Genomic DNA, 26,349 nt, shown 5'->3' with positions numbered 1-26,349 from the left:
ACAATGAATAAAATCCCTTCCCTCATGGGAATCCCAGTCCTCTGGTGGGGACAGGGAACAAATTAATAATTTGTTAACTGTAATTTGTTAATAATTTGATAAGTGCCATGGTGAAACTCAGCATAGAGATAGGAAGGTTCATTTCAGTAGAGTGGATGGGGATGGCTTCACTGAGAAGCAACATTTTAGCAATGCCTTGAAGAAAATAAGGGAATGAAATGTAAAAATGTTCAGGAAGACGCAAGACAAAGTGCAAACCTTTTGAGATATCGTAAAGAGGGTCTGTTCAAGTTTAAGAAGTATCATTGAAGATAGTGTAGTTGAATCTAGAGTGAGAGAGGAGATTGATAGGTGGTGAGGGTGAGAAATTGATGGGACTTAAGTGCTATTTTTAAAGTACTTCATCAACAAATAAAATAAAAAGTCTTTCTTTCTAATGGTCAAGGATGGAAATAGGGAGACCCATTAGTTCATTTTTAAATAATCAAAGTGAGAAGTAATACTGGCTCACACCAGAATTTGCAGGAGAAGAGGTGATGAGAAATAGTTGGACTCTGAATATATTTTGAATGGAGAGCTGACAGACTTTAAAAGATTTGTTGGTAGATTGTAAGAGAAATAGAGAACTAAAAATGACTCCAGTGGTTTGGGCTTGAAAAACGGCAAGAATGAAGTTGCCATTTACTGACATGGAAGAACAAATTTAGTGGGAGAGGATCAGACGTTGGTGTTGAACTTTGAACGCTTTGAACTCTCAGCGTACAAGTGAAACGTTGAGGTGAATTGAAAGTTCACAAGAGAAAGCTGAGCAGAAGATATGAATTTGGGAGTTGGCAGCATAAGGTGATATTTAAAACCGTTATACTGGATGAGATTGCCCAGGTAAAGTGGTAGAAGAGGGGAAGTCCAAGAACTGAAGCCTGCAGTGTGTTCTCCACCCTGTAGATAAATAGAATCATGAGCACCCAGCAAGGCAAAGAAAACCAGAAGACCTTGATAACCAGGAAACCCAGTGAAAGGACATTGCCAGGAGGAGGAAGTGCTCAACTTTTCATGCTGATAGTCAAGTAAGATGACCTCTAAGCTTTGGATTTTGCAAGAGAGAAGTAATCTGTAACCTTGACAAAAGCAATTGTAGTGTATGTTGGGGATGAAAACTTGACTAGGTGGGTTCAAGACAAAAATCCAAGAGGAAGAATGGGAGCATTTTCTTGCAAAGTGACTTTTTTTCATGGCAGTAGTAAATGATTTTCATCAAATTTTCCATAGTTTGGGCTAAGAATTTATTTTTTTTTATTATATCCTGATGTGATTCTTACATGCACCAGGGGTTTGAGAACCCCTGCGGTAACCTGTGTTTGGTGTTTGCTAACCAGTCATTCTTCAGTGTAGCAAGTGCACGTGATTTAAAAATTAAATGAAAATTCTTACCACTGCTGACTCTCCTGGCCAAAATTTGCAGTTGTCAGTGATTCTCATCAATCCAGTTACAAAACAGGAACTTAGAGGCCAGAGACAAAAGTAAAAGTTCTTTTTGTAATTCCTGTTTCCCAGAAAGGATGTCTAATCAGCCAAAAGAAGTTAAAAGATCTCAAAAATATTGACATCTTGAAATTTTCCTCTTCAAATATTCTTTGATATCTAGCATCCTTTATTTTAAAGAGAACAAAATCAAAAGGCAAATTAATTTTGAGTTACCACTGCCAAAATCTTCTGTGAAGTATAAGCTCCAGTTAGCGGGGGTGTCTTGTAAATAGTGTGTAATAAGAAAATAAATGGTTGTATTGATTTATCTGCTCTGGGGAAATTTTGTAAAAATGTATTTACTAAAATGAAGCCATCTTAGGTTAGAGTAACGTTTGTAAACTTCACATACTAATGAAGGAACCCAACGTGGTTTAAACATCTTCATACTATTTTTTACCATGAAATTAGTAGTGAAGGAACATCCTAAAGTTATCACAATACAACTTAACCAAACTTAGTCTTTAGACGGTGTTAAATTATTTTGGGCCAAGAATAATCAGTACTATTTTTAAAGATCCCAAAAGAAGGCAAATTAAACTTTCCTAAGCAATTTATTCATTTTCTTTCAAAAGGGTCCTCTTATGTATACGAAATTATAGCCTACATTAATATGCATTAAGTAGCTGACCTTTTAAAGCCAGTTTTACCTTATTTCATATATTTCCACCTGAGTTGCAAATTGTAGTATGCTAATTATAGCTTATTAGGGTAGCCCTGAATTGAGTGGATAGCTTCACTGCAAAATAGTGTGACCTTGGGTAAGTCATTTAGTTTTGTACTTCCATTTCCTCATATTTATAATAATGGAATTGCAGAATCCTAAGAGAGAAAGGTGAAGAAAATATCATAGACTTCAGGTAATACAGATGCCACATTTAGTGATGGAAATTATTGTGTTGCTTTCAATTTGAACTCTAAAGTCCAGACTTATTTTGTTCATCCTGTTATCCCCAACACTTAGCATCTGTAACTGACTTGAATAAATGATGAATTCACTTGCTAGTCGTCAGGGAGGTTGATAAGAGAGTAAAGATTTGAACTGAGCCTAAGAAGACTTGTCAGAAGAGGAAGCCATGTTCATAGGAAGACTAGCATGAGAAAAGACTGCAGGTGAGACAGAATCTCATCTGGAATGAGGGGAGATAGTAGGAAATAGAGTAGACGGTAACAGTATCCACAATGTGGAAAGACCTTGAATGTGAGGTTAAACTGTATTTACATTGACCCAGTCTTTTAATGTCTCAGAGCCTTGGAGTAAAATGTGACCTGCCTAAATTTCAAGGTTATTGTGGGGACCAAGTAAGAGAAAAATGTTTTAAGTGCTTCATAACCTGTAGGGTATGGTAAAGATGTTGGTCCACAGCTTTACTCCTGTCTTGGATTTATCTTATTTATCCAATTAGTCCCTAATATGTATCTTCCACCCATGACAAATTTACTTATTCACCTTCATTCTCTAAACATTTACTTCTGCCTTTCTGTCTTTGCTCATTCTTTTACTTCTCCCCAGAATAGTCTTACTACTACTTTCCGTCATACCCATCCTGTAAGACCAAGCTGAAGTACTATTTATTTTATCAGTTGTCCATTATGAACTTACTAAAGAAACAAGTCCAATACTTTCTATGTACTGTATTTTTATAGTAATATTCTTTTGTGTTTTAGATCTATATCCATAACAAGATGATCAGCTCTCTAAGGGCAGAAGTCAATGTATTGACTTGCTTTATATCTATTATATCTATTGCCTATCTGAACGCCTTAACTAATAGCAATTATTTATGAAGCCTAAACATGTTGAAGTTATCTGTATCTTAGGTTTTCCCAAAGATAGGGAAACTTTAAATCACTGGAAATTTGAAGTAATTCCCTTCATGAGTAAGTGACTTTCCTAGTATTTAATTATATAGAAACATAATTCATATTTAAAATTGCATATGAATCCATTGATTGAGCCTACCCATTTACAGTATCTGCTAGGACTGGGTGTGTAAATTTACTTGGAGATGAGATAGAGGATTAGTAGCCAAAAATAGGGAAAGCAGGAGAACAAGAGTGTCTCAAACACCAGTAATAGGGAATGTTTCACAGAGTTTGGCGTAGTTTGATGTTTTATATGCTGCTGAGAGGTTTGGTGAGATGATGCCTACAAGTGTCTGTTGGATTTGCCAACGTGGAGAGGGCTTTTGGTAACATTGAGCACATTCCTTAAGTGAACTAACAACTTAAGTGAGGTGGGGGCTGGTACAGGTGGGCTCACTGCCATTGAAAGGCATGGCACATTGAATTCTCTGACCTTTTATGTGATGAAAATAAGAACCAAATGAAAGAAACATTTTTCTATCTAGAGTGAATTAACTGGTGAAGAAGTGAAAATGTTAAATATGGATGCTTCTTTTGAAAAGCTTCTTTGTGAAGTAGAATAAATCATAATCATAGCTGGAAGAAAATGGAAATCAATGTAGAAAAGTTGTTTTTAGTGGAATATAGGAGAGGATTGTTTGATAAGAAAAGGGAAATTAAATATACAAATTCAGTAATTTGGGGGTTACTTCTTTTAGGTTTCCAAATACTTATTTGTAGTAGTATCTAGATAATTTTGCATAAAATACTCCACTAAGTATCTGTGCTGTATGCTGTATTTGTAATTATTGATGACTTAGTGAGTCTTTGCAAAAGGCGCATTACGGTTGTTTTCAATATAATGAAAAGTGTCTGATCTCAAAATCTAATGTGCATACAGATCACCTGGGGATCTTGTTGTAGGGCAGGTTCTGATTTATGAGGTCTGGGATGTGTTTAAAGGTTCTGCATTTCTAACAAGCTGCCAGTTGATACCAGTACCACTGGTCCGTGAGTGTCATAAAGGTCGATTGAAATATAAACTGAAAATTACTAACCCCTCCAAAATTCTAACAGATTTTGTTTTTTTATATTTTTAAAGTAAATTTTTGTCTTAATTTTATAGTGTGTAGCATCAATTTTAAGGCAGAAAAGAGGAAAAAGCAACTAGCAGGTTCTTCACTGATATTTTCAGTTCTTACAACAACCCCGTGAGGTATTATTTTCCCCTTTCTGGAATTGAGGTAACTGAGATTCAGAGCTGGTAAATAGCTTGCTATGAGTTAAAAGGTCGTTTGCTTAACTATCTGTCTAGTGTTTGTTTTAACCACTGCATCATCTTAGTTTTCCTTTTGTTTTCACAAATGTGTTTTCATAGATTGGTACAATATTTTCCTCTTTGGTGGAAATAGCTCAATCTACTGTTACTATCTTTTATATTTAATTTTAGAATTCCATTTAGCCTAGTTCTCCCCTGTGCATAAGAGTTACCAATTTTGCTGAAGGACACTCCCGTATTTCCATTGCAGACCTTTTCTGAAGTACAGAATCATAAGAGAGAACTAGGCATGTTTTGAGGAACATAGCTTTTTATGGTCTTTTGAGCCCTAGACAGTTGGTAGAATCTAGTGGTAGGATGTGGAGATTTCCAGATTGTTTCAGAGATATAATATGCAAAAATGGGTTTTATCTCAGAAATACCATATAGGTTATCATAAATGTATATTTTTATTTGACTTCTTACTGCAATTTAATATTGATATAAAAATATTCCTTCTAGAATGTGAAACACAGGAAGTATGCAAGGTGGAAGGCAACATATATCCATAATTGTTTAAAGAATGGAGAGACTCCTCAAGCAGGGCCTGTTGGAATTGAAGAAGATAATGGTATGTATTTATTTATTTAAGTAAAATGATTTAGTAGAATGATAGTTGTTCAGAATATTATCCAAGGTTTTTGGAAGAAACTGTAATTTTTGTTTGTCCTATCAGGTCCAAAATCCATGAAAATAAGGGGTAAAATAAATTTCAGGACAGGGTGAGATTAGGGCCAAACTGCTCTACTGTCTGTCTTTGTCAACAAGATGGCTTGGCCATCTCCTCCTACCTGTAATCAGATTTCATTCTTACATAGAACAGGTAATCCATTTACAATTTATAAAATATTTCCAAACCACAAAGAACACTATTTTCTTTGTTTGTTTGTTAATTTTTTTTATTATGTTAGTCACCATACAGTACATCCCCGGTTTCCGATGTAAAGTTCAATGATTCATTAGTTGCGTATAACACCCAGTGCACCATGCAATATGTGCCCTCCTTACTACCCATAGAACACTATTATTTTTTACGTATCTATTTGAGGTGAGTTATTTTTGTCAGAGGGGTAGGTAGTACATTCACATGGTTCAGAATTTATAGAGGATATAAAAAGTATGAAGTGAATTTCTCGTTTCCACCATATCCCTCATTTGGCCAGCTTCTACCAAAACCCAAATAAGTACTATTTTTTTTTAGTTTTCTGTGTCCCTTTACAGATGATTTCTTACGAATTTACAAATAAAGAGGAATACATGTCCTCCTTTTTTTATACAATTGGTAATATAGACACTTCTGCATCTGAGTTTTGTTTTGTTTTGACTTAATAAATGCATGAAAGTTGGGGCGCCTGGGTGGCACAGCGGTTAAGCGTCTGCCTTCGGCTCAGGGCGTGATCCCGGCGTTATGGGATCGAGCCCCACATCAGGCTCCTCCACTATGAGCCTGCTTCTTCCTCTCCCACTCCCCCTGCTTGTGTTCCCTCTCTCGCTGGCTGTCTCTATCTCTGTCAAATAAATAAATAAAATCTTAAATAAATAAATAAATAAATAAATAGATGAAAGTTTCACCATTACATAATAAGTAGTTTTATAAAATTAAATCATGAAAAAGTATCATTTTGCTTCACCTTTCAGTTAATGTGTAATTGGAAAGAAAAGGAAGGACATTTTTCACTTACTTGTTTTTATTGATTAGACATACAGGAAATTGTTAGGAGAACAATCACTGTACTCTGAATTAAAATTCTAGGTGATCCTTGCATTTTGTTATGCAAATTTTGGGCATCTGTGAAAATGATCATTGAATGCACGAATTGGTGAACTTTTTCTTAAATGGTCAGATAGTAAATATTTTAGACTTCTAGGTCATAAGGTCTTTGTGGCAATTTCTCAACTGCTCTTGTAGTGCAAACGTAGCCACAGACAATATGTAATCAAATGAGCCTCTGTTCCAGTAAAACTTTACTTACAAAAATAGGCAGCCAACCTGTTGGCCGGAGTTGGCTGATACCAGCCTAATGCATCTCCTTAGATCTGTTACTATAGCAAATTCTATTAAAAGATTGCCTGATACTGAACCAGCTTTACATTGAGTAATAAACCTCACTTGGCTCTGTTTTTTGTTTTTTGTTTTTTTTTTTATTATATTGATAGATTCAGTTCACTACTACTATATCATTTAGGATTTTTGCATTGACATTCTTAAGTAAGATTGGTCTACAGTTTTACTTTTTGGTGTCAATGTTCTGCTTACTTCATAAGTATAATCTGAAGATTTCTAGTATTTTTTTATGCCTTGAAACGTTTTGAATCGCCTTAGAATTTCCTTTCCTTTAAATGTTTTCTAGAATTTTTTTCGTGAAACCAGCTGGTCCTGGTTCTGGGGATGACTTGTTGGCACTACTCTTCTTTGGGAATTAATCCTCTTAGATTTTTTTTTTTAATTTTTCTCATGCCCAATGAATGAATGCGGTGATGAAATGAATATTTTAGTTCTTATAAGCCATTTTAGTGATTTCTGCATATATGTGCTGTCCTCACAGTTTTTCAAATGACAATTATATTGCAGTTCTGCATAGTGGTAATTTATATGTACATGTTGTGTAAGTATTCATAACAAAATAAAACAGCTATGTTGAGTATTTCCATATATCAGGTAAGAATGAACGGGTAGCAAATAAGCACGTGAAAAGATGCTAAAATCTTTAGTCATTAGGGAAAAACAAATTAAGACTATAGCAAGATACATCATACCAACTAGAATCGAGGGCTAAAATTGAAGAAACTGATAGTCCCAAGTGCTGATGAGAATGCCAGGTAACTGGAACGCTCATACGTCACTCATGGGAAAAGAAAAGGAAAACAGTATGGCAGTTTTGTATAAAATTAAAAATACGCTTGACACAATATCTAGCAGCCCCACTTCTAGGTATTTTTTTACCCAAGAGAAATGCAAATATATGTCCATACAAAGACCTGTATGTAATTGTTAAAGCAGCTTTATTTGTAATTGCCAAAAACTAGAAATAATTCAGATGCCATCAGCTGTTGATATTTGCAACAATATGGTATGTACTGATTTCAGAAGCATTATGCTAAGTGAAAGAAACCAAACACAGAAGGCTACATATATAATGTATGATTGTATTTATATAACTTCCTAGAGAAGGCAGTGCTCTAGGGACACAAATCAGGTATGTGAGTACCTGGGGTGAGGGAGGGATTTACTACAAAGGAACATGGGAAAGGTTTGGGGATGACCGGAAGTAATGGTTATACATTATATAAGCTTTATGTCAAAAATGTATACCCAAGAGGTGTGAATTTTACTGTATGTAAATTATACCTCAATAAACCTGCCTTTAAAAGAGCAAAGGAGATGGGAGAGAGAACAAGTGGGGAAGACAAGAAAACCTTTTTGTTCTATTTAGTTATTATTCAGAAGACTGTTTAGAATGTTAAAATGCCATTTGGTGAAAAAGGGACACTCCAGTTTTATATTTGAATACTCAGTTTATCTCCTAGAGATGTAAGTTTTCATACAGTATTTCAAGTTAAGTTTGTCATCTATTCCTGAAGCACACTTCCTGGTATGTCCTTATCTAATGTTTTAACAGTCTTTTTCACATAGAATTCTTTTTACAGTCATTTTCTGTAGTAAATACCTTGCATTTATATAGTGCCTTAAAGCTTACAAATCATTTTCCCTTATCTCATACCCTCGGAAATCCCTTGGGAATTGTGTATGTTATTACTGTTGTACACAGGAGGAAGTTGAGGTTCCATATGGGTTAGGGCCTAAGGACATAGGATCACAAAGGAGAACTAGAGCTTGAGTCCTGGCCCTCTTACTCTGATTCCTGTGTGTGTTTGGGTTTTTTGTTTGTTATTTTATACCCGGTGCCTGTGTTTTTTACATACTTCCTTTCCTACTTTAATACTGACTATAATCAGGAATGTTTTATGTCTGTCCTACTGTTAACAAGTGTCCACCAGAAAATACCCAAGATCCTCAGGCTTCCAAGCAAGAGTCACCACAATGTGGCATCAACCTACTTTACCAGTTTTATTTTCTGTTCCTCTCTCATATTGTCTTGCTTGGGTCAGGCTGCCATAACAAAACACCATAGTATTTATTTTCTCAGGGGTCTAGAGGCTGGAAAGTCCAAGAGCAAAGTGGAGCAGGGTTCAGTTGCTGGTAAGTGCCTACTTCCTGGCTTTCAGACATCAGCCTTCTCTTTGTTCTCATATGATGGAGAGAGAGACAGGTCTTTCCTTCTTCTTATAAGGCCACTGTTCTATTAGAATAGGACTCCACTCTTATGACTCATTTAGCCTTACTCACCTTCTGAAGAGCCTGTCTCCAAATATAGTCACATTGGTGATTAGGGCTTGATCATATGAATTTTGGGGGACACTGTTCATTTCATAGCACCTATATATTCCCTTTATTATAGTCATAGATGTTAAGAGCTAGAAAGTACCTTTGTCTCTTTCTTTAATTATAAAACCATTTCTCCATCCTAAATCGCTCTTTTTTTTTTTTTACTTACCTGAATCCTGCCTGTGATGTTTTCTCCTTCATCTGAATTTCTGCAGAGCTATTTTCTGTATGTATTTAAAATCTTATAAAATATATAGCACTTAATAAAGTATCTTCATAATTTATGTTTATATTTTTACTTATGGAACACTTGGTATAATTAGGAATTGTGCTAAATATTTCACATATATTAGCTAATTTAGTTCTCGTAGCTTCTGAAGGTAGGTGGGCATCCCTGTTCAAGCTCTAATAACTAGTTAATGAAACTCAAGATTTGATCCCAAATCTTCTAATTCTTGTTCTGCATTTAAGCAGATGCATTTTTTTTCCTTCAACCAGTTTGATATTTGATGCTAATATGTATTTGTCTTCCCCGTTGAGTTTTACAAGATTTCTCAGCCAGTCAACAAAACTATTAATTTCACATTCTCTTGAGAACATAGTACCAAATATTATGAGGAACATTTCTGTGCTTTAGACATGATGTAGAGCCCTTAAATTTGGAATGAACTCCCACTTCCCAGGACATATCCTTGTTCTTGCATTTTTAAAATGTAATCGCTTTTCATTCATTTTTAAAGAAACTTATTTTTTAAATGCCATTTTGTCAGCGTTAGCTGCATACCGGGGATGAATAAAAGATATGATCCTTTACTTACAAGAGCTTACATCCTCATGGGGTACAGTAGTTTTGACAAGTAGTTACAAAACATGATAGTAAGAGATTGTGCCTGAGCTGAGTCTCAAAGAGAAGTTGAATTAAGTCAGGTAAACAAAAAGGAAGGATGCCACAACTTTAAAAACAAAACAAAGTAAAAACACTTCAAAAGCAGCAGGGAGGCAGAGAACTAGCTAAGACTGTAAGATCAGTGTGTGGGGAGGTGATTTTTGAGAGCGAATTGGAGAAAGATAATTCTGCAGATAGTGAGATGAATTCAGGGGCTATTAGTGACCTAAATTATAAAAAACTAAAGCCTGGGTGAGATATCAGCCATGGGGATAAAGAGAAGGAAATGTAATCAGTAGAACATAGAACATTTTAATGAGGGAGGAAATGGAAGATGATCCCTAAGTGTCCAGCCTCTCAAAGAAATGACTAATACAAGATGAGCAGGTTTGGTGGGAAAAATTAAGAAAAGATACTGAGATGCTTATGTGATTACTACTTGCAGAACTCCCAACTGGCAATTAGATACTCTTCCAAAGATTGCAGGAGAAAATTCTGGGCTAAAAGTAGAACTTTGGAGTTGTCAGCCTAAAAGCAAGAGATGAAGCCAAAGTAAAATGTTTCTTCACCCAAGGAAGGTGGATAGTTTAAGAACTAAGGCCAAAGATGGAACCTTTCTTCACATTTAGTAATTACATTAAATTGGAAACAGAAGCTGAACCACTTCTATTACCTGATTATATTTAAGTTACCTTTTACATACACATATTTGTAGTAAATATAGTCATGTTGTATTTTTCATTACCTTTAAACGTCTGATTTCTTGTATATGGTTATACATTATATTCTTAAATATACCATGAAAATAACATTTTTTGTTTTAAACATATTTTACTTTCAGTAGCATTTCAGATGTGTCATTTTAGGTGCATTGATATGCCTAATAAATGATCAGTGTTTTTTTCCTCTAGACATTCTTTCAGTACCATTGACTTCTCTAATTTAACATTTTTAACTTTTGCCCTTGAAAGTATTACATTTTGATTATTATCATGATCTCTTTTGTTGTGAAGTGGTTATTTTAGGCTCTTTATAATACTAACTTAGTAGATGATTAGATTTATATATATATATATATATATATATATAGTTTTTGTTATGTTTTTCAAAAATTAGCTTAAGTGGAGTTTGTAATTTCCATTCATTATTTTTATTCAGTTTTTATAGAGCCTCTAGATAGTGGAAAATTGGGAGTTATATAATACCAATAACCCTTTAAAATATAAAGGAGAATATTTCACTGTATGCTTTTTCCAAATAACTTAAAATGTAACCTGGTGACTTAATCAAGTGTTAATGTCATAACATCTAACAATGTCTGCTCAGAAGTGGTTTATGGGTCTAAATGTGAACGTGTAAGAGAAAAGTCCTCTTTAAAACCTTGATTTTTTTTTTTTTTTCTCAGTATACAATTATATTCTCTTGTGTTCTTAAATTAACTCTAGGGGTAAAAGGTATTATGTTTAACAAAAGTCTCATTCTCTGTTATTCTGGAATTGAATTTCTAGTAAAACCATTAAAAAATAATAGATACTACACCTTAGAGTAAGAAAAAAAGAGAAAGATACTTACTTCTGAAAATACTACTATGTGAAATTAAGTCATATTGTCAGAAAGTACATAAGGAAACCGTATGATTAGTACAAAAAAAGTGTTCCAGGAAAAAAAATAAGGCTCAACTGAAGGGAATTCTGTCAGCATTCAAACGCTAGGTTTGCATATCTGTTTCAATTCAGGATCTGCAAAATGGTATTATTTTTAAGTGGTCTATTAATTTATATTCAATAAACGCTGAAGATAATTTCTTATATTTTTTTTTTTTTTTTTTAAGATTTTATTTATTATTTATGTGACAGAGAGACAGCCAGCGAGAGAGGGTACAGAGCAGGCGAGTGAGAGAGGAAGAAGCAGGCTCCCAGGAGAGGAGCCCGATGTGGGACTCGATCCCGGAACGCCAGGATCACGCCCTGAGCGGAAGGCAGACGCTTTAACGACTGCGCTACCCAGGCGCCCCTTCTTATATTTTTATAATTTAAAATTTTTTCCCTCTTTTGGGAAACCCTAATATACAGTTAACTTCAGCATTTTCATCTCAATAAATATTTGCTGCTAATTAAGACCTGTAGTTGGAGAAAGTAAGAGATATAAAATAAGTCAACACATTATTCATCTAAAATGTAATTTTAAAGTGCCCTAATCTAGTGTTAATGTCATAACTTTTAACAGTATCTCCTCAGAAATGGCTTATGTGTCTACAAAAGGATACAATTTTACATATAGACATTTTTTGAAGTATGAAAATTAATTGGAGATATGCTCTTTTGCTTCTAAGTACTTCATTCAGATGTGACCAGTTGATTCAATATCTCCTTTGTGACTTTTTGTCCCTTGTCCACGATACAGTCCAGGATTAACCACTGCATCTAACTTTCGTGTCTCCTTAGTTCCTTTCACCTGGAATGGTTCTTCAGCCTTTCTAGGTGTTTCTTTGCCTAGTGTTTTTGAAGAGTACAGGCTAGTTAGTTATAGACTGTCCCTCAATTTAGGTTTGACTACACTAGGTACCTCGTATATGTGGTACATACAGTATCTGTCCTTTTGTGACTGGCTTATTTCATTTATTGTAATGTCTTCAAGATTCATCCATGTTACAAGATATTTTAGAATTTCATTCCAAGGGCTGAATAATATTCCGTTGTATGCCTACACACACTGTATTTATTCATCCGTTGATGAACATTTTGGTTGTTTCTACCTTTTGATTGTTGTGAGTACTACTGTGGGCATTAATATACTTGCCTATTTTTCATCGGTTGTCTGTCATTTTATTATTGAATTACTCATTATGACTAGAAGTCCTTCATCAGATACATGTTTTACAAATATTTTCTCCTAGTCTGTTGCTTCCCTACTTGTTTTCTTAACTGTCTTTTAATTACCAAAAATCTTTAATCCTGGTGAAGTATAATTTATAATTTTAAAATTTTTATGGCTACTTCTTATGTCCTGTGAAATCTTTATCTACCTCTACCTTAAAAATTTTTTTCATATTTTTAATCCTGAAGGTTTATCGTTTGAGCTGTTACTTTTAGGTTTGTGAAAGACCTTTAATTTTTTCATGCATATAGTGTGAGGTAGGCTAGATTCAGGATTCTTCCCCCATAAGGATAGCCTATTGTTCCAGCATCATTTGTTATGCATTTTCCTTTCCTTGTTGAATTTCTTTGGTTCCTCTGTCAAAAATTCAGTTAACCATGTAAGTGTGATTCTATTTCTGGACTGTGTTCAATTACATTGGTATTTTTTTCTGGTCTGTACTAAGAGCACACTGCCTTCCACTTTTTTACAGTAAACCTTGGAGTTAGATCGTGTAAGTTCTCCAACTCTTCTCTTCTCTCTCCAGATGCTCTTAGCTATTCTAAGTCCTTTGAGTTTCAACATAAATTCAGAAGTAGGTTTTCAGTTTCTATTAAAATAAAAAACAGCTAGCTGTAATTAGAATTGATATTGCATTGAATTTATAGATCATTTTAAGGAGAATTGATACCTTAACAAAATTGAGCCTTTCATTACATGAATGTGGTGTATCTTTCCATTTATTAAGCCTTCATTGATTTCTGTCAGCAATATTTGTATTTTTCAGAGTTGAGATTTTGTGCCTCTTTCGTTAAATTTATTTCCAAGTATTTGGTTTTTTTCATTCCCTTGTTTACTTCTAGTATATGAAATACAATTGATTTTTGTATAATAATGTTGTATCGCACAGCCTTGCTAAATTTACCTATTCTGGTGGTTGCTTTATAGATTCTTGGGCATTTCTGTGTAGATAATCATAATCATGTTATCTGCAAAGAGAGACAGTTTTGCTTCTTTCTTTCCAGTCTTTATATCTTCTTTTTCTTGTCTGTGGCACCAACAATATTCCGTGAAATGAATTCTATTGTGTCTGTTACTGGATTTAGCTTCTTCAGCTTTTGTCTGCTTGATACTTACATAGTTTGTCTGTGTTCATCCTTTTACTGTAAATATATCTGAGTCTTAAAGCATATAGGTGTTCTTTGGTTTGGGTTTTGTTCATTTGTTTGTTTTAGTCTGTGAACCTCAGACTTCAAAATAGCATTTGGTCCATTTAATTTAATGTAATTACTGGTATGTCCATTGTTTTGTTTGTTTTTCGCCGTCTCATACTAAGGAATTGTTTTTTGCTTTTGTTTTGTTTTTTTAATTTCCTAGGGAGCTGAAATCTTTTGTCATAAATGGATATTAAATTTTATCAAATGCTTTTTATGCATTTATTGAAGTTATCATATGTTTTTTCTCCTTTATTCTGTCAGTATGAGTGACATTGATTTTCATATGTTTAGCCAACTCTGCACTCCTTAAAAAACCCCATTTGTCATGATGTATAATATCCTTATATGGCTAGATTTGATTCTGATACTAAGGATTTTTGTGTTCAAGTTTATGAGGTTTTGCTATCAGTTACATTGGCCTCATAAGTTGACAGTGATCCTTATGCCTCTGTTTTCTGAACATGTTTGCATGAAGTTGACATTATCACTTAAACTTTTGATAGAACTTGCCACTTGATTTGCCTAGGTCAGGCATTTTCTTTGTAGGAGTTTTTTTTGCTATGAATTCAGTTTCTCCAGTAGATAGTAGAACTGTTCAGATCATTTCTTTTGGGGTAAATTTTGGTAGTTTATGTCTGTGTTTCATGATGATAATCCTACAGACATTGAAAAGATAATGACGTTTCTCTTAGGTCGTTCAATTTATCAGCTCAGTATTTCCTTGTTATCCTCATTATCCCTTTCATATCTGTAGATGTGTATTAATAGCACCTCTTTAATTACTAATATTTATAATATCCATTTCTCCTTTTTCTAATCTCTCCAGTTATTTTTCAGGTTTTTTTATTGTTTTAATAAGATTTTTCTTCTTTATTTTCTATTTCCTTTATGTTTGCTCTTTATTATTTTTTCTTTCTTTATACTTGAAGTTTAATTTTCTTTTTTTTTTAAGCTTCTTGTGGGAAAATAGGCTTTTTATTTTAAGTCTTTATTAATATAAGCATTTAAAGCCACCAGTTTCCTGCCCTCTAGGCACTGATTTAATGGCATTCACAAATATTGATGTCATTCAATTCAGATATTTATTTCCTTTGTGATTTCTTCATTGAGGGATTATTTACAAATATATTGTTTAGTTTAAAAATATTTGGGACTTTTCTAGCTATTTTATTGTTACTGATTTCTAATTCAGTTCTCTTTTGGTCGGAAAACTTAACTTTGCAAGATTTCAGTATTTCAGAGTTTACTAAGATTTGTTTCATGGTCCAGAGAATGATCTATCTTGGTGAATATTACATGTACATTTGTAAAGAATGTATTCTGCATTTATTAGTTGTGGTGTCCTATGAATGTGAGTCATAGAAGCATATTAAAATCTCCAGCTGTGGGGATTTTACTAGTTCTGTCAATTTTTATTTCATTTGAAACTTTGTTATTTATGTTATGCACATTCACCTTAATAATTAATTTTTTTAATGACTTGACCTTTTTATCATTATGAAACATCTCCTTGTATCTCTAATATTCCTTGAAATGAATTCTATTGTGTCTGTTACTGGATTTAGCTACTTCAGCTTTCGTCTGCTTGATATTTACATAGTTTATTTATGTTTGTCCTTTTATAAACATATCTGAGTCTTAAAACATATAGGTGTTTTTTGGTTTGGGTTTTGTTCATTTGTTTGTGTAGTCTGTCACCATCAGCCTTCAAAATAGCGTTTGATCCACTTAATGTAATTATTGCTATAGCTAGATTTAAGTATCATTTATATCATTTGTTTTCTCTTAGTCCCATCTGTTTTGTCTGTTCTTACAGTTTCTTTTCTCTGGTGGTTTTTTTTTTTTTCTCTTTCATTCATTGTGACTACATTTTTCTCTGTGGCCTTGAACATATTTAATGTTGTTTTGTTTTTTAACCAATTTTGTTATCTGGGTCATTTGGGGGTCTTCTGTAGACTCTTTTTTTCTTCTAACTCTGGTCACATTTTCTTCCTCCCACCCCCCCATATTTCTATTAATTTTTATTATTGATAACGTCTTGTAGCTCTTCTGTATTTTCTCATCTTCCTCTGCAAGTTCTTGATTCTTATTCTAGCAGGCAGTTAACATGCCTGAACTCAGACACTGCCTGTTTTTCTTTCAGCTTTAAAGCTATTGCTTTCACCAGGACCCTCTAGAATCTTCCCGGAGTGTGCATGCATAGTTCAGGGTCATAGAGTAGTTGGGGTTTATACATTTCAAGGCTCACTTCTCTGCAGCTCTCTCTTGCACATACTGTTTAGTGCCTGCACGTGAAAAGCCACATGAAAGCAAACCCTACCTGGTGAGATTTCCTCTCCAAAGGGCCATCTTCACTGTAGTTTCTACCAGCTTTTAGTCACTTTCTAGTGCCTTTAAAAAGTGGAGGGAGGGGCTCCTTCCCAGGGTGTATCAATGTTATAGTTCTCTAATATAAGAGAAAATTATTTTAGTGTATATAAAGTATAAATACATCTACAAGGTTACTCAGTAAAATGTGTATCTCAGAGTAGGTAGGGTGGTTTTTTTTTTTTGGTCATTTAAAATTATCCACATTGAATATATAATATAGTTATGATCAAACAAAAAAGTTATTTAAAAATTTGATAGGAAATAAATCGATTTCGGAAATCTCTTGCTCTTGCTTACATTTGAAATTATGAAGATTCCCAAAAGTGGCTATTTGTCGTTTTAAGTAGACTGTCAATATTTAATTTTCCCAGAGTAGCTTTCAAATTCAGCTAATAATATAGTATATTTTAAGTCTGTATTTCAGAATTTATCAACACAAAGTCTCCACACTTGATCTTAGCCAAAAGGCCAAGAAGCAATTCAACACAAAGTCTTTTATTACTCCTTTCTTTGCAGCTAGCTTTGTGAAATTTCATTCCTTTGTTTTTGTTGATTAACCTAATCCTTTGAACAGCAAACACACAGGTAATCATTTAATAGCTGGTGTGAACAATGAATACTGAGGAAAAGGCAGCTGTCAGAAAAATAAAGTCTGTGGTAGCATAAATGTGACATGTCTTGCTTAAAATACCCTGTTTATCATAAGTTTAAAGAGCGGGTTTAAAGAAAATTTATTTTTAAGAATATACTATATGCAAAGGTTTTATAGAATTGTAAAGTATTAACTTGAAGTGACAATCATATTGTCAGGTACAATTAAGTGATTTAAGAAAAGAAAACAAAACTATTATTTTAAGAGCTAGAGCCTACTTATCAGTTGCATTAAATAGAATTGCATTGGAAGGTCCATTTGTCATGTCTGTATAGCAAAATAAGAATGTTTGGCATTTTTATTTCAAAGTACCTAGTTTAACTTTACATATATATTATATAATAGATGTTGAAGAAAATGAAGATGCTGGAGCCACATCCCTGCCTACTCAGCCACCTCAGCCATCGTCTTCGACTTACGACCCAGGCAGCATGCCGTCAAGCAGCTTCACTGGAATACAGATTCCTCCCGGCGCACACGCTCCCGCTAATACGCCAGCGGAAGTGCCTCACAGCACAGGTAGGAAATTAAAGTTGCACAAGTTTTGAGCTCTCCTTTCAAAAATGAGGACTGCACTTTTTATTGTGTTTACGCCTGATAATGATGGTCATAAAGCCTGATAAGACCTTTAAATTCTCTTTGAACCCACAAAAACTGTTAAATCCTTTCTGTTGAAGTTTTAATGTTAGTTGTCCTTTAGTTTTTTGAGAAATGACCAAACATTTACATATGTTACTATTAACTTTATATTTTGTTACTAAGAACAGCATCTGTGCTTTTTGTATGTGGTGCTATTTTCTTTCTTCCCCTCCCTTTCTTTGCCCTTCACTGTTCAAGATTAGCACTGAGGTGCGTGGGTCTGTTATAGTATGTGTTTGTGAGTGTCCTACTGTGTCAGTAAGATTTGATTTTTCTTGCCTTATTTCCTTATGACATGACCTCTGCCCTCAACATAGATATTATTGATGAAGGGAGCTGGCATTGAGGCACAAAATCTCAATAGCACTGGAATCACAGACAACTGAAAAGAGGATGTGTGGATTATTTCTTTTAATATTATAAACAGTTGACAGAAGGGAAAAAGAGGGAAGTGATAGCTACTATCTTTGAATAAATCAGTACTGTATGTCTGTGTTTTCATGAAAAAGATCTAATAACACTAGTCTCTAGGAATGAGTCAATGTCAGTAAGTGAAAGATAATTTTTAAAATTGCAGACGGATACTCTTCCATTTACTTGTTGACAAAGTGTCACCCTTACCTTCAAATAGAAGGGCATTTAAAGCCATAATTTACATCTTGAAGTTTTTCCAAAAATCGTTCTTAAAATACTTCTTTTATCTTGGCATAAATGTAATCCATGGTAGTAAACCATATAAACATTTCAAAATATTTAATTCATAAGATAGAAGTCATCCTTTGAACCCTAATTTCTACAGTTTCTGTTAAGTACCACGCCATTACTTCACTGACTTTCAAATTTTCATCCTCAGTTTATCCAGACCATTTTAGGTTATTTTGCATGAGTTGAATAACATTTAAAAGTTTTCTGTTTGACAATTATAGCACCAATTATTATTAGTTTCTTTTCTCCTATTTAAAAATTTTTAACTTTATATTATCTACAAATACTGCTATTATTTTTGTCTTGAAGAATATTGATGAATATGATTATATTAACACTGATCTCTTTTGTGTCATCATTCTGTATATTTTACTCTGCTTTGCGTTATGGTCTCTTATGATGAGTTTAATAGACAAACCAATTTGAGTTTGCTTTGTAAGTAAAATTACACAGAACACTGTTATAAATATTTTATTTTATTATAGAAAATTCAGTATTTCCAGTGTAGAATAATATAAGCAATACCAGCTACTTAGAGTATTTGCCTTAGATAAATACTACTCTATTCTAGTGAATTTAAACACTAACCCGGAGCCTCTGACACACCATTTTTATAGAAGGCAAAGTGAGAATAAAATGCATTTGAAGTCAAATAGTATTGGTTATTAGTTCCTGTCCCTTGCTAAACCACAAATTCACATGTTATTCAGCTTCTCAGCCTAGGTTTTGCCTCTTTCTAAAATGAAATTTGTCATACTTCTCATAGTGATTTTAATTATTAAAGGAGAAAAAGTTTGACAATTCACTATTACTGTGCCTAATCACAAAATCAGTGTTCAGCAAATTAGCTTCCTTTTCCTTTTTTTTCCCTCTTCCTTCCTATCTCTGTGCCAAAGACAGGGTGTTTAAGAGTAAGCTCATGAACACTTAAAATCATTTTGTGAATCAAGGGAAGTGTCAGCTTTGGGGGTAGGATATGGGCCTTAAAAAAAAGTTGCCTAAGCGGTACCATGTTAGACAGCATACCTTAGGGCAGAATTCCGGTACAGATGCATATATACATACATTTCATGTGTAGTCATACAGTGTGTATATAGAAGAGAGAAAGCTTACTTCTGAGAGGGTTGTATTTGGTTGAACCATATGAAATTGCTACTTTTATATAAGATGAGTGATAAAATCTTAGTAGTTTCATATATTCAAACTAACCGTATCTCTTGCTTAGAATATCTTTGGCATACATAAACATAGATATTAAGGAGGTAGTCTTCTATTAGAAAGTTTTCTGGCATGAACAGTTCATCTTGCTCCAGTTAACTCTGACATGAGCCTTATTTTTTTTTTTTCCTTTTTTGTTCCTCAGAGTGAGCACATAAAACCAAAAACCTTGGAACTATTTTAGGATGAGGTCCTATCTTGTTACTTTATATACACTCTTACAGACTTAGCATTTACAAAATTATCACAGCTATTTCATAAATTAATTCTTAGAGCAACTATATTAACTATATTCGAGATTGCTGTCCCTAATTTACACACTATAAAGAAATTAAGCAGTTATCCCATGAAAATAAACATAAACGTATCTCTTAGTGACAGAACCAGAGTTTGAATCCACATCTTTCTGATCTCATGTTTTTGGCACCTCCTTTCTATGTCTCTTCCTCTAAGGAACTAAAACCCTGTTAAATCAAAATATACTTTTCTCACAATATTTTGCCCCTTAAAATTGGTTTGAGATATTGGAATCTCCTCTTAGCTGGCAGATTTTTTTTCTATTATATTTAAAACAGTAAAAAAAAAAAAAAAAAAAAAATCAGTTCATAGTTGGCTAATAGCAAATTAAATAACATTTTTAGTTTATAAATATAGCAGATGTTTCCCCTCTTACTCACTTTAAGATTGATTTATTTTCCCTCATATAAAGATCCAGGATACACTTTTATCAAAGGGAAATCCTCAAGATAGCTGAAAAGAATAGTATGTACTAATATACGGTTTTTAGTTCTTCCACAAAAAAGCACAGGGGGTGTGGAGGGCCGCGAGAGCGATTGTTTAAGCAGGCAGAGCGTCTGTGGCTGTGCTTTAACCAGCGTGGGTGGTCAGGTGGAGGTGATAGAGCGGATGCTCTGTCCTTTCTCTTGGAACATCTGCTTTATACAGCCTGTAAATATTGAGGAAGAAGATCTCAGTAATAAGTCTAAATAGATTATTAGAATTATGTTAGAATTAATGCTAGCCTTTTGATTATAAATGCAGCTCCTCACATGCAGATCAGAAACTTAGCTCTTTTATTGTTGTTCTTTTACGTATTTTCGTAACTTTGCTTATAGTGTTCCTTGTAGATAGCATGGCTTCCTTTTTCTCTGCCTCTCCAAATGCCAGTCCCTTAAGGGTTCTGTTTAATTATAATTCTGGATAATCTTCTCTGGTTTTCTAACCAGCACCCATTTCTCCCTTCTCAGAATCCCCAGACCGTGTAGGACAATTTAAATTCAGTACTTAATTAGAAATCTTGTAATGTTTAGTTCTTGAATGTGTATTAATCCCATTTAGTAGGCTATGTAACCATCTACTTAGAAGTTAGCCAGAAGTTATTTGTTGACACTTCTTTTTTGTTAAATAATAGAAAGGAAGAAATTTCCAACACAGTTCTGCTTTCCCGAAACCATGAATGTTTTTATGGTCACATCAGTCCCAACATAATCCCAACATATTGCAGTCTTCAGGGCTGCAGTTCATTTGTAAATTGACAAGTGAGACCTTTCCAAATCCAGAAAGAAAGAGAAACAGATTTGAGCATCTCAAAAAATAAATAACATAAACTAAATGCCACTTTTACTAATTTAACGAGTATTTATGAGGTTGTATTGGGCCTGCACTCTAGACCCGCGTGGGAACTTGTCATGATGGCTGCGGAAGGGACAGGCCTTGGCTCATACATCAAGACAAATGGAAACAGCGTCTTCTTACTGCTGCTTGAGGCATGTTGAATGGCCTGTGCTGTCAGTTCAAGCCTTAGTTGCATGACTGTGACCAGAAGTTCTTAATAAAATACAGACTACCTATTTTTTAATATTGCTCAAATAAAATTTTACTACATAACTAAATTTTCTCCCTGTAACTTCTGTTTTGTTCTGGTTAATTAATATTGCCTACTTAATCATATGAAGATGTACTAATAAGCATTTGAAAGTTAATACAAGATACTGATCAGTAAAAATACTCCCTTTTCCATAGAGAAAGGGATTTGTTTGGAAAATTTTAATTTAGGCAAAAACACAAATTACTTAACAAGAAATGGCTTGATATCTAGATTGATCTGTGAGCAGGCTGTAGACTTACCTTTTTTTTTAACATTATATGAAAAATATATAATCACCTACCTATGCTTTAGGTAGAGCTGCTTCAGAGTACTAGGCTTGACTAGGTCATCTCTGAAGATCCCTGTCAAGTCTTGCATTCCCTTTTTTTTTTTTCTTAATGTAATTATGTGTCTTTAAAAGCAAGTTTTTTGAGGACAATTATGTTGGTTGGTGATACTTTAATATATTTGGTTAGCACTTAGCAAAATCAAGGAAAAGATAGTCATTAAATTGGTCAATTTAAAACTTGTATGTCACCTGATTTTGCAGTTACACTTCTTTAAATGTTTCCTATAAATGAATTCATATATGTATGTGTATATATGCACGATGTGTAAGATTACTCACTGTAGTATTATCTGTAGTAGCAGAAGATTGGAAACAACCTAAATGCCCATCAGTAAAGAACTGCTTTATAAATTGTGGTTCATACATGGAATGGAACACTATGTAGCCATGTCAAATAACAAGGTAGATATATCTATACCTATATATATAGATATATCTATACCTATATATAGATATATCAATCTAGAATTATTGCTAAAACATATTAAGTGAAAAATGCATGAAATAGTATAGTATGCAGACATACTACCATCTGCACTAGACATGTGTGAATGTAAACACTCAGAATATATTTTCCTGCATATTCTCTATACCAGCCTCCAACATCATATAAGTATGTCAAATTGCAATTCATTAAGATTTCAAAAAAATAATTAAGAAATGAAATTCTTTCATGATTCGTCAAATATTTTCCTAGTATATAATTAAGAGGCATAACTTTTATATCCATTTGTGGTTTTCTGATGCAGGTGTAGCAAGTAATACTATCCAGCCCACTCCACAGACTATTCCGGCTATTGATCCTGCACTTTTCAGTACAGTTTCCCAGGGTAAGTCAGCCTACTGTTTTTTGAGATATATTGTATCTCTGTTTTGGGTGGTGTTTTCTGATTGTACCTTAAGAGTATTATATATTGGAATGTTTACACATTTCTTTCAATGTCTTTGTTCGCTAGGTTCTCCAGTGAACCAAGATTGTTTCATATTATCAAAAATATCTAAATTTGAAGGCATCTTCCCCCTTTTTTTACAGTTCCTTTTTTTGTATACTGCTGGATATAGTGGCACAAACTTATAGCCAGAGCTATCACGAAAGGTGATACTAGATTACTTTAGTTCAAAATTCCCATGTCTTGTGATTATGATCTTCCTTATCTATACTAAATTATTAGATTATCCAAAAAGAGGAACTGACCACAGTTGAAAACAAAAACAAAAGGGAACCTGTAATAAACTGGCAAATTACCCAAGAACATAGTGGAAAATATTTGTGTTAGTAGACAGACCAGATAACCTGCCCAATGAATACTATATTCCTCTGTTAAACTTGGTTTCCAGACTCCCCTCTGGAGTCCCACCCAATTTTAAAAGCTCCGTCTAAAATCTGATGTGAAAATATCTGAAGTAGATAGATCAATGAAACAGAATAGGGACTCTGGAAATTAGACCACACATTATAGGAATTAAATTATGATGAAGATGGCATTTGGATCAGTGTGGCAAGAATATATATTCGAAAGTGATGTTAGAACAATTGGTTATTCAGGAGGCACCTGGGTGGCTCAGTCAGTTAAGTGTCTGACTTCATCTGGGGTCATGATCTTGGGGTTTTCTCATAACAACTGGTTATGAGAAAAAAATATATATTAGATACTATCTCTCAATACTTGTATCTGATTTAGCTGTGTCTTAATAGGTTTGACTAATGAAAAGTGATGAATTCATACCACAGAAGACTCCTTCTTCCCCATTACATTGTTAGAGGAGGAAATTGAAATTTAAAAATAAAGAAGTAATGTCCAGAGCATATATAAAGAGCTCCTACAAATGAATAACTGAAACTCAACTTGGTAGAAAAAAACAGGCAGAAAATATGATAGGTGATGCACATATGCAGTGAACACATGAAAGCTTTCCCAACCATGTTAATAATCAGGGAAATTGAGAATTAGAATGAGTTTGGTTTATGTCAATAGATAAAAAATATTTTAAAAGATCAATAATCTATAGTGTCATTGAAGACCTAAGGAATGACTCTCGCATGCTGTTAGTGGAAAATGTACATGAGTAAAGTGTTTTCAGCAGCATTATGTCACTCTCAGAATTGCAAGTGTAATTTTTTTGAACCTGCTATATTCCACTTTTAGGAATCTGTCTTAAATACTCAGACATGGGCACAAAAATTTATAAGGATATTTTATTTCAACATCATCAAAATAGTAGAAAATCTTTTAAGTGCTTATTAATGGGATATTATGGTTCAGTCGTCTCATGGGATACTGAGCAGATATTTAAAAAAAAAAAAAAAATATATATATATATATATATATATATATAGCAACTCTGACATGAAAAGATCTCCTAAGCATATTAAAAGTAAAAAAAAAAAACAAAAAACCAGTGCAGAACATTATATGTAATATGACCCTATTTAGGAAAAAAATATTAAAACTATCTTCCTGCATGTATGTATGTGTTTAAGTACATAGAAAAATTCTAGATAATACTCAGACCAAAATTAGTTTTATAACCATCACTGTCTTCACCACCACCTCTAATGAATACTCCCTGCACCACTTTCTTGCTACATTTTTCTCTTTAGTCCTTAGTACTTATCACGTTTAATACACATAGTTTATGTGTGTTAGTATTAATATATTAAACATTTCTGTAGTGAATTTGTGGCTAACTGTGGAAGAGAGAATGGAATCAGAAAGATGGTAGGTATTTGAAGCAGAACATTTCCTTTTTTAACTTATGTATTTCTATATAGTATTAGAGTCTGAATAACCACTTACCTCATGAATATTTTTGAGAATTAAATGGAATATCTGAAAAGTATTTAGCACAGTGCCTGACCTAATCAAATTCTACCTCTAATCATTCTAGTATTGCCATCTCTAAGGAACATATCTTGGCAATGCTTGGTTATAAGGCTTCGGTACTGAGCTTTATTTTTACCCTCAAGATTTACGCAAGATTTTGCGTATCAGATGGTTCCCCTTATGATTCTGCCCATGCTTTCCATTCAAATCAGAGGATAATAGAGTACACTAGGATCAGATTATTCAAGGTCCCTGACATGAATTTCTAAAATCACCTAGGTAAGTAGGAAAGAGTCTCTAAAGACCCATTTTGGAAATTTTTACAGTTAAGTATTCTATGGTCTATCATGACGTTAGATAAATCAGCCTTAGGAATGGATACTTAATCAACTGAGTTTGCAGGGATTTCTCTTAATACCAAAAATGTTATCTTTGATCCAGTGCTGACCCAGGCTCTTGCCGCTGTAGTAGGGAACTTGACTAATCACTTTGGCTGTCTTCTGCCAGCCCTGGGATAAGGACGGTCTTGTCTGAAGCCATCGGCAACATATTAAGCATAGAGTTCAGAGATACTCTATTAGACAACCTCTTTAATCCTTCAAAAGCTTTTTTATTTGGGTACACTAAGCAGTATTTACTATTTTGTATATAACATCAGATACTGAAATTGAGTAATTGTTCTCTTCCTGTTCTCTTCTTTTATGTATTTTCTGCTTTATCTAGTTTTCAAATGCTAAGTTAAAAGAATCACAATTGGATATACTGTATGGTAACTAATATAACAAAATAAAAATTGAAAAAAAGAATCACAATTCGGCAGATTTTCTTTTTATTTAATTAAAAATTTTAATCATATGTTTTATTATTAATGACTCTTAAACGATATTTGTGAAATGAAGGGAAGCCTGAAGTATTACAAAATAGCAAAAGTAACTATTTGACATGGCTTTTTAAGTTCTTTATATTTTCAGTTAATAAGTCTAGCATCTCTATTTAAATCTATAAGTTACATTTTGTATCTGAGTCTGTAAGTTGGTTATTATCTAGTTATGTTTTATATGATAGTTATACAATTTCATACATGTTTATAAGCCGTATATATATTACATATCTGTAATGATATTTTTCTGTTAAAATATTTTCATTCACATTTTCTGAATATTGAAATTGTTATTTCATGAAAAGTGCAATATAATGTGTTTTAAAATAGTTCTATCTTTGGTGGATAAGTTTCATTTATAAAAACTAAAATAGTAATGGAGTTCTTGCCACTACATACATCTCATTAATAAATAAGTGATACATCAGGAAAACATCGCTAAGGCTAATGCTATAAAAATAAGATTAGTTCTGAGCATTGGGGCTTTCTTCCAGCAGGTCCAATAAATTCTGGATGGTTGCCCTACGTATTTAAAGATTGCCCTGAGATAAGAGGACAGGCTACTAAAGCATGAAATGAGTAGTGGGGTAAACTCAATTTTCAAAGGTGTCTCCCCCACCTAGATAGGATATATAGCTTTAGATGGCTAGAACCTCTTACTTTCTTGGAAAAACCATTGAAGAATCTAGTAGGTATTTTCAAGAAGAAAAATACAACCTAAAGTGTTCTGACTAAATTGTCAACAGAACAACTGCAAGATAATTGTTTTTTAGGTTTAATGTGTTTGTAACAAATGCCAAGGCACTAAAAT

The 26,349-nt window shown here is 33.6% G+C and overlaps 1 protein-coding gene across 4 annotated transcripts in view; it reads left to right on the top strand.

Moving 5' to 3' along the window:
- Positions 1-26,349, top strand: part of VTA1 (vesicle trafficking 1) — a 64,094-nt gene that overhangs the window by 34,864 nt on the left and 2,881 nt on the right. For 2 of the 4 annotated variants that reach the window (XM_026504914.4, XM_044386379.3), the window contains 3 exons: positions 5,150-5,258; positions 17,401-17,574; positions 22,583-22,663. In XM_026504914.4, the coding sequence (XP_026360699.1) occupies positions 5,150-5,258; positions 17,401-17,574; positions 22,583-22,663 (364 nt within the window). Of the gene's footprint in view, positions 1-5,149; positions 5,259-17,400; positions 17,575-22,582; positions 24,051-26,349 lie in introns of those variants that run through there. The other 2 variants (XM_057311009.1, XM_057311010.1) reach the window with 1 other exon arrangement.

The sequence above is a fragment of the Ursus arctos genome, unplaced genomic scaffold, assembly GCF_023065955.2.
Source record: "Ursus arctos isolate Adak ecotype North America unplaced genomic scaffold, UrsArc2.0 scaffold_13, whole genome shotgun sequence".
Lineage (NCBI taxonomy): Eukaryota > Metazoa > Chordata > Mammalia > Carnivora > Ursidae > Ursus > Ursus arctos.
The sequence above is the reverse complement of the archived record's forward strand: the minus strand, read 5'-3'. Positions and strand labels throughout refer to the sequence as shown.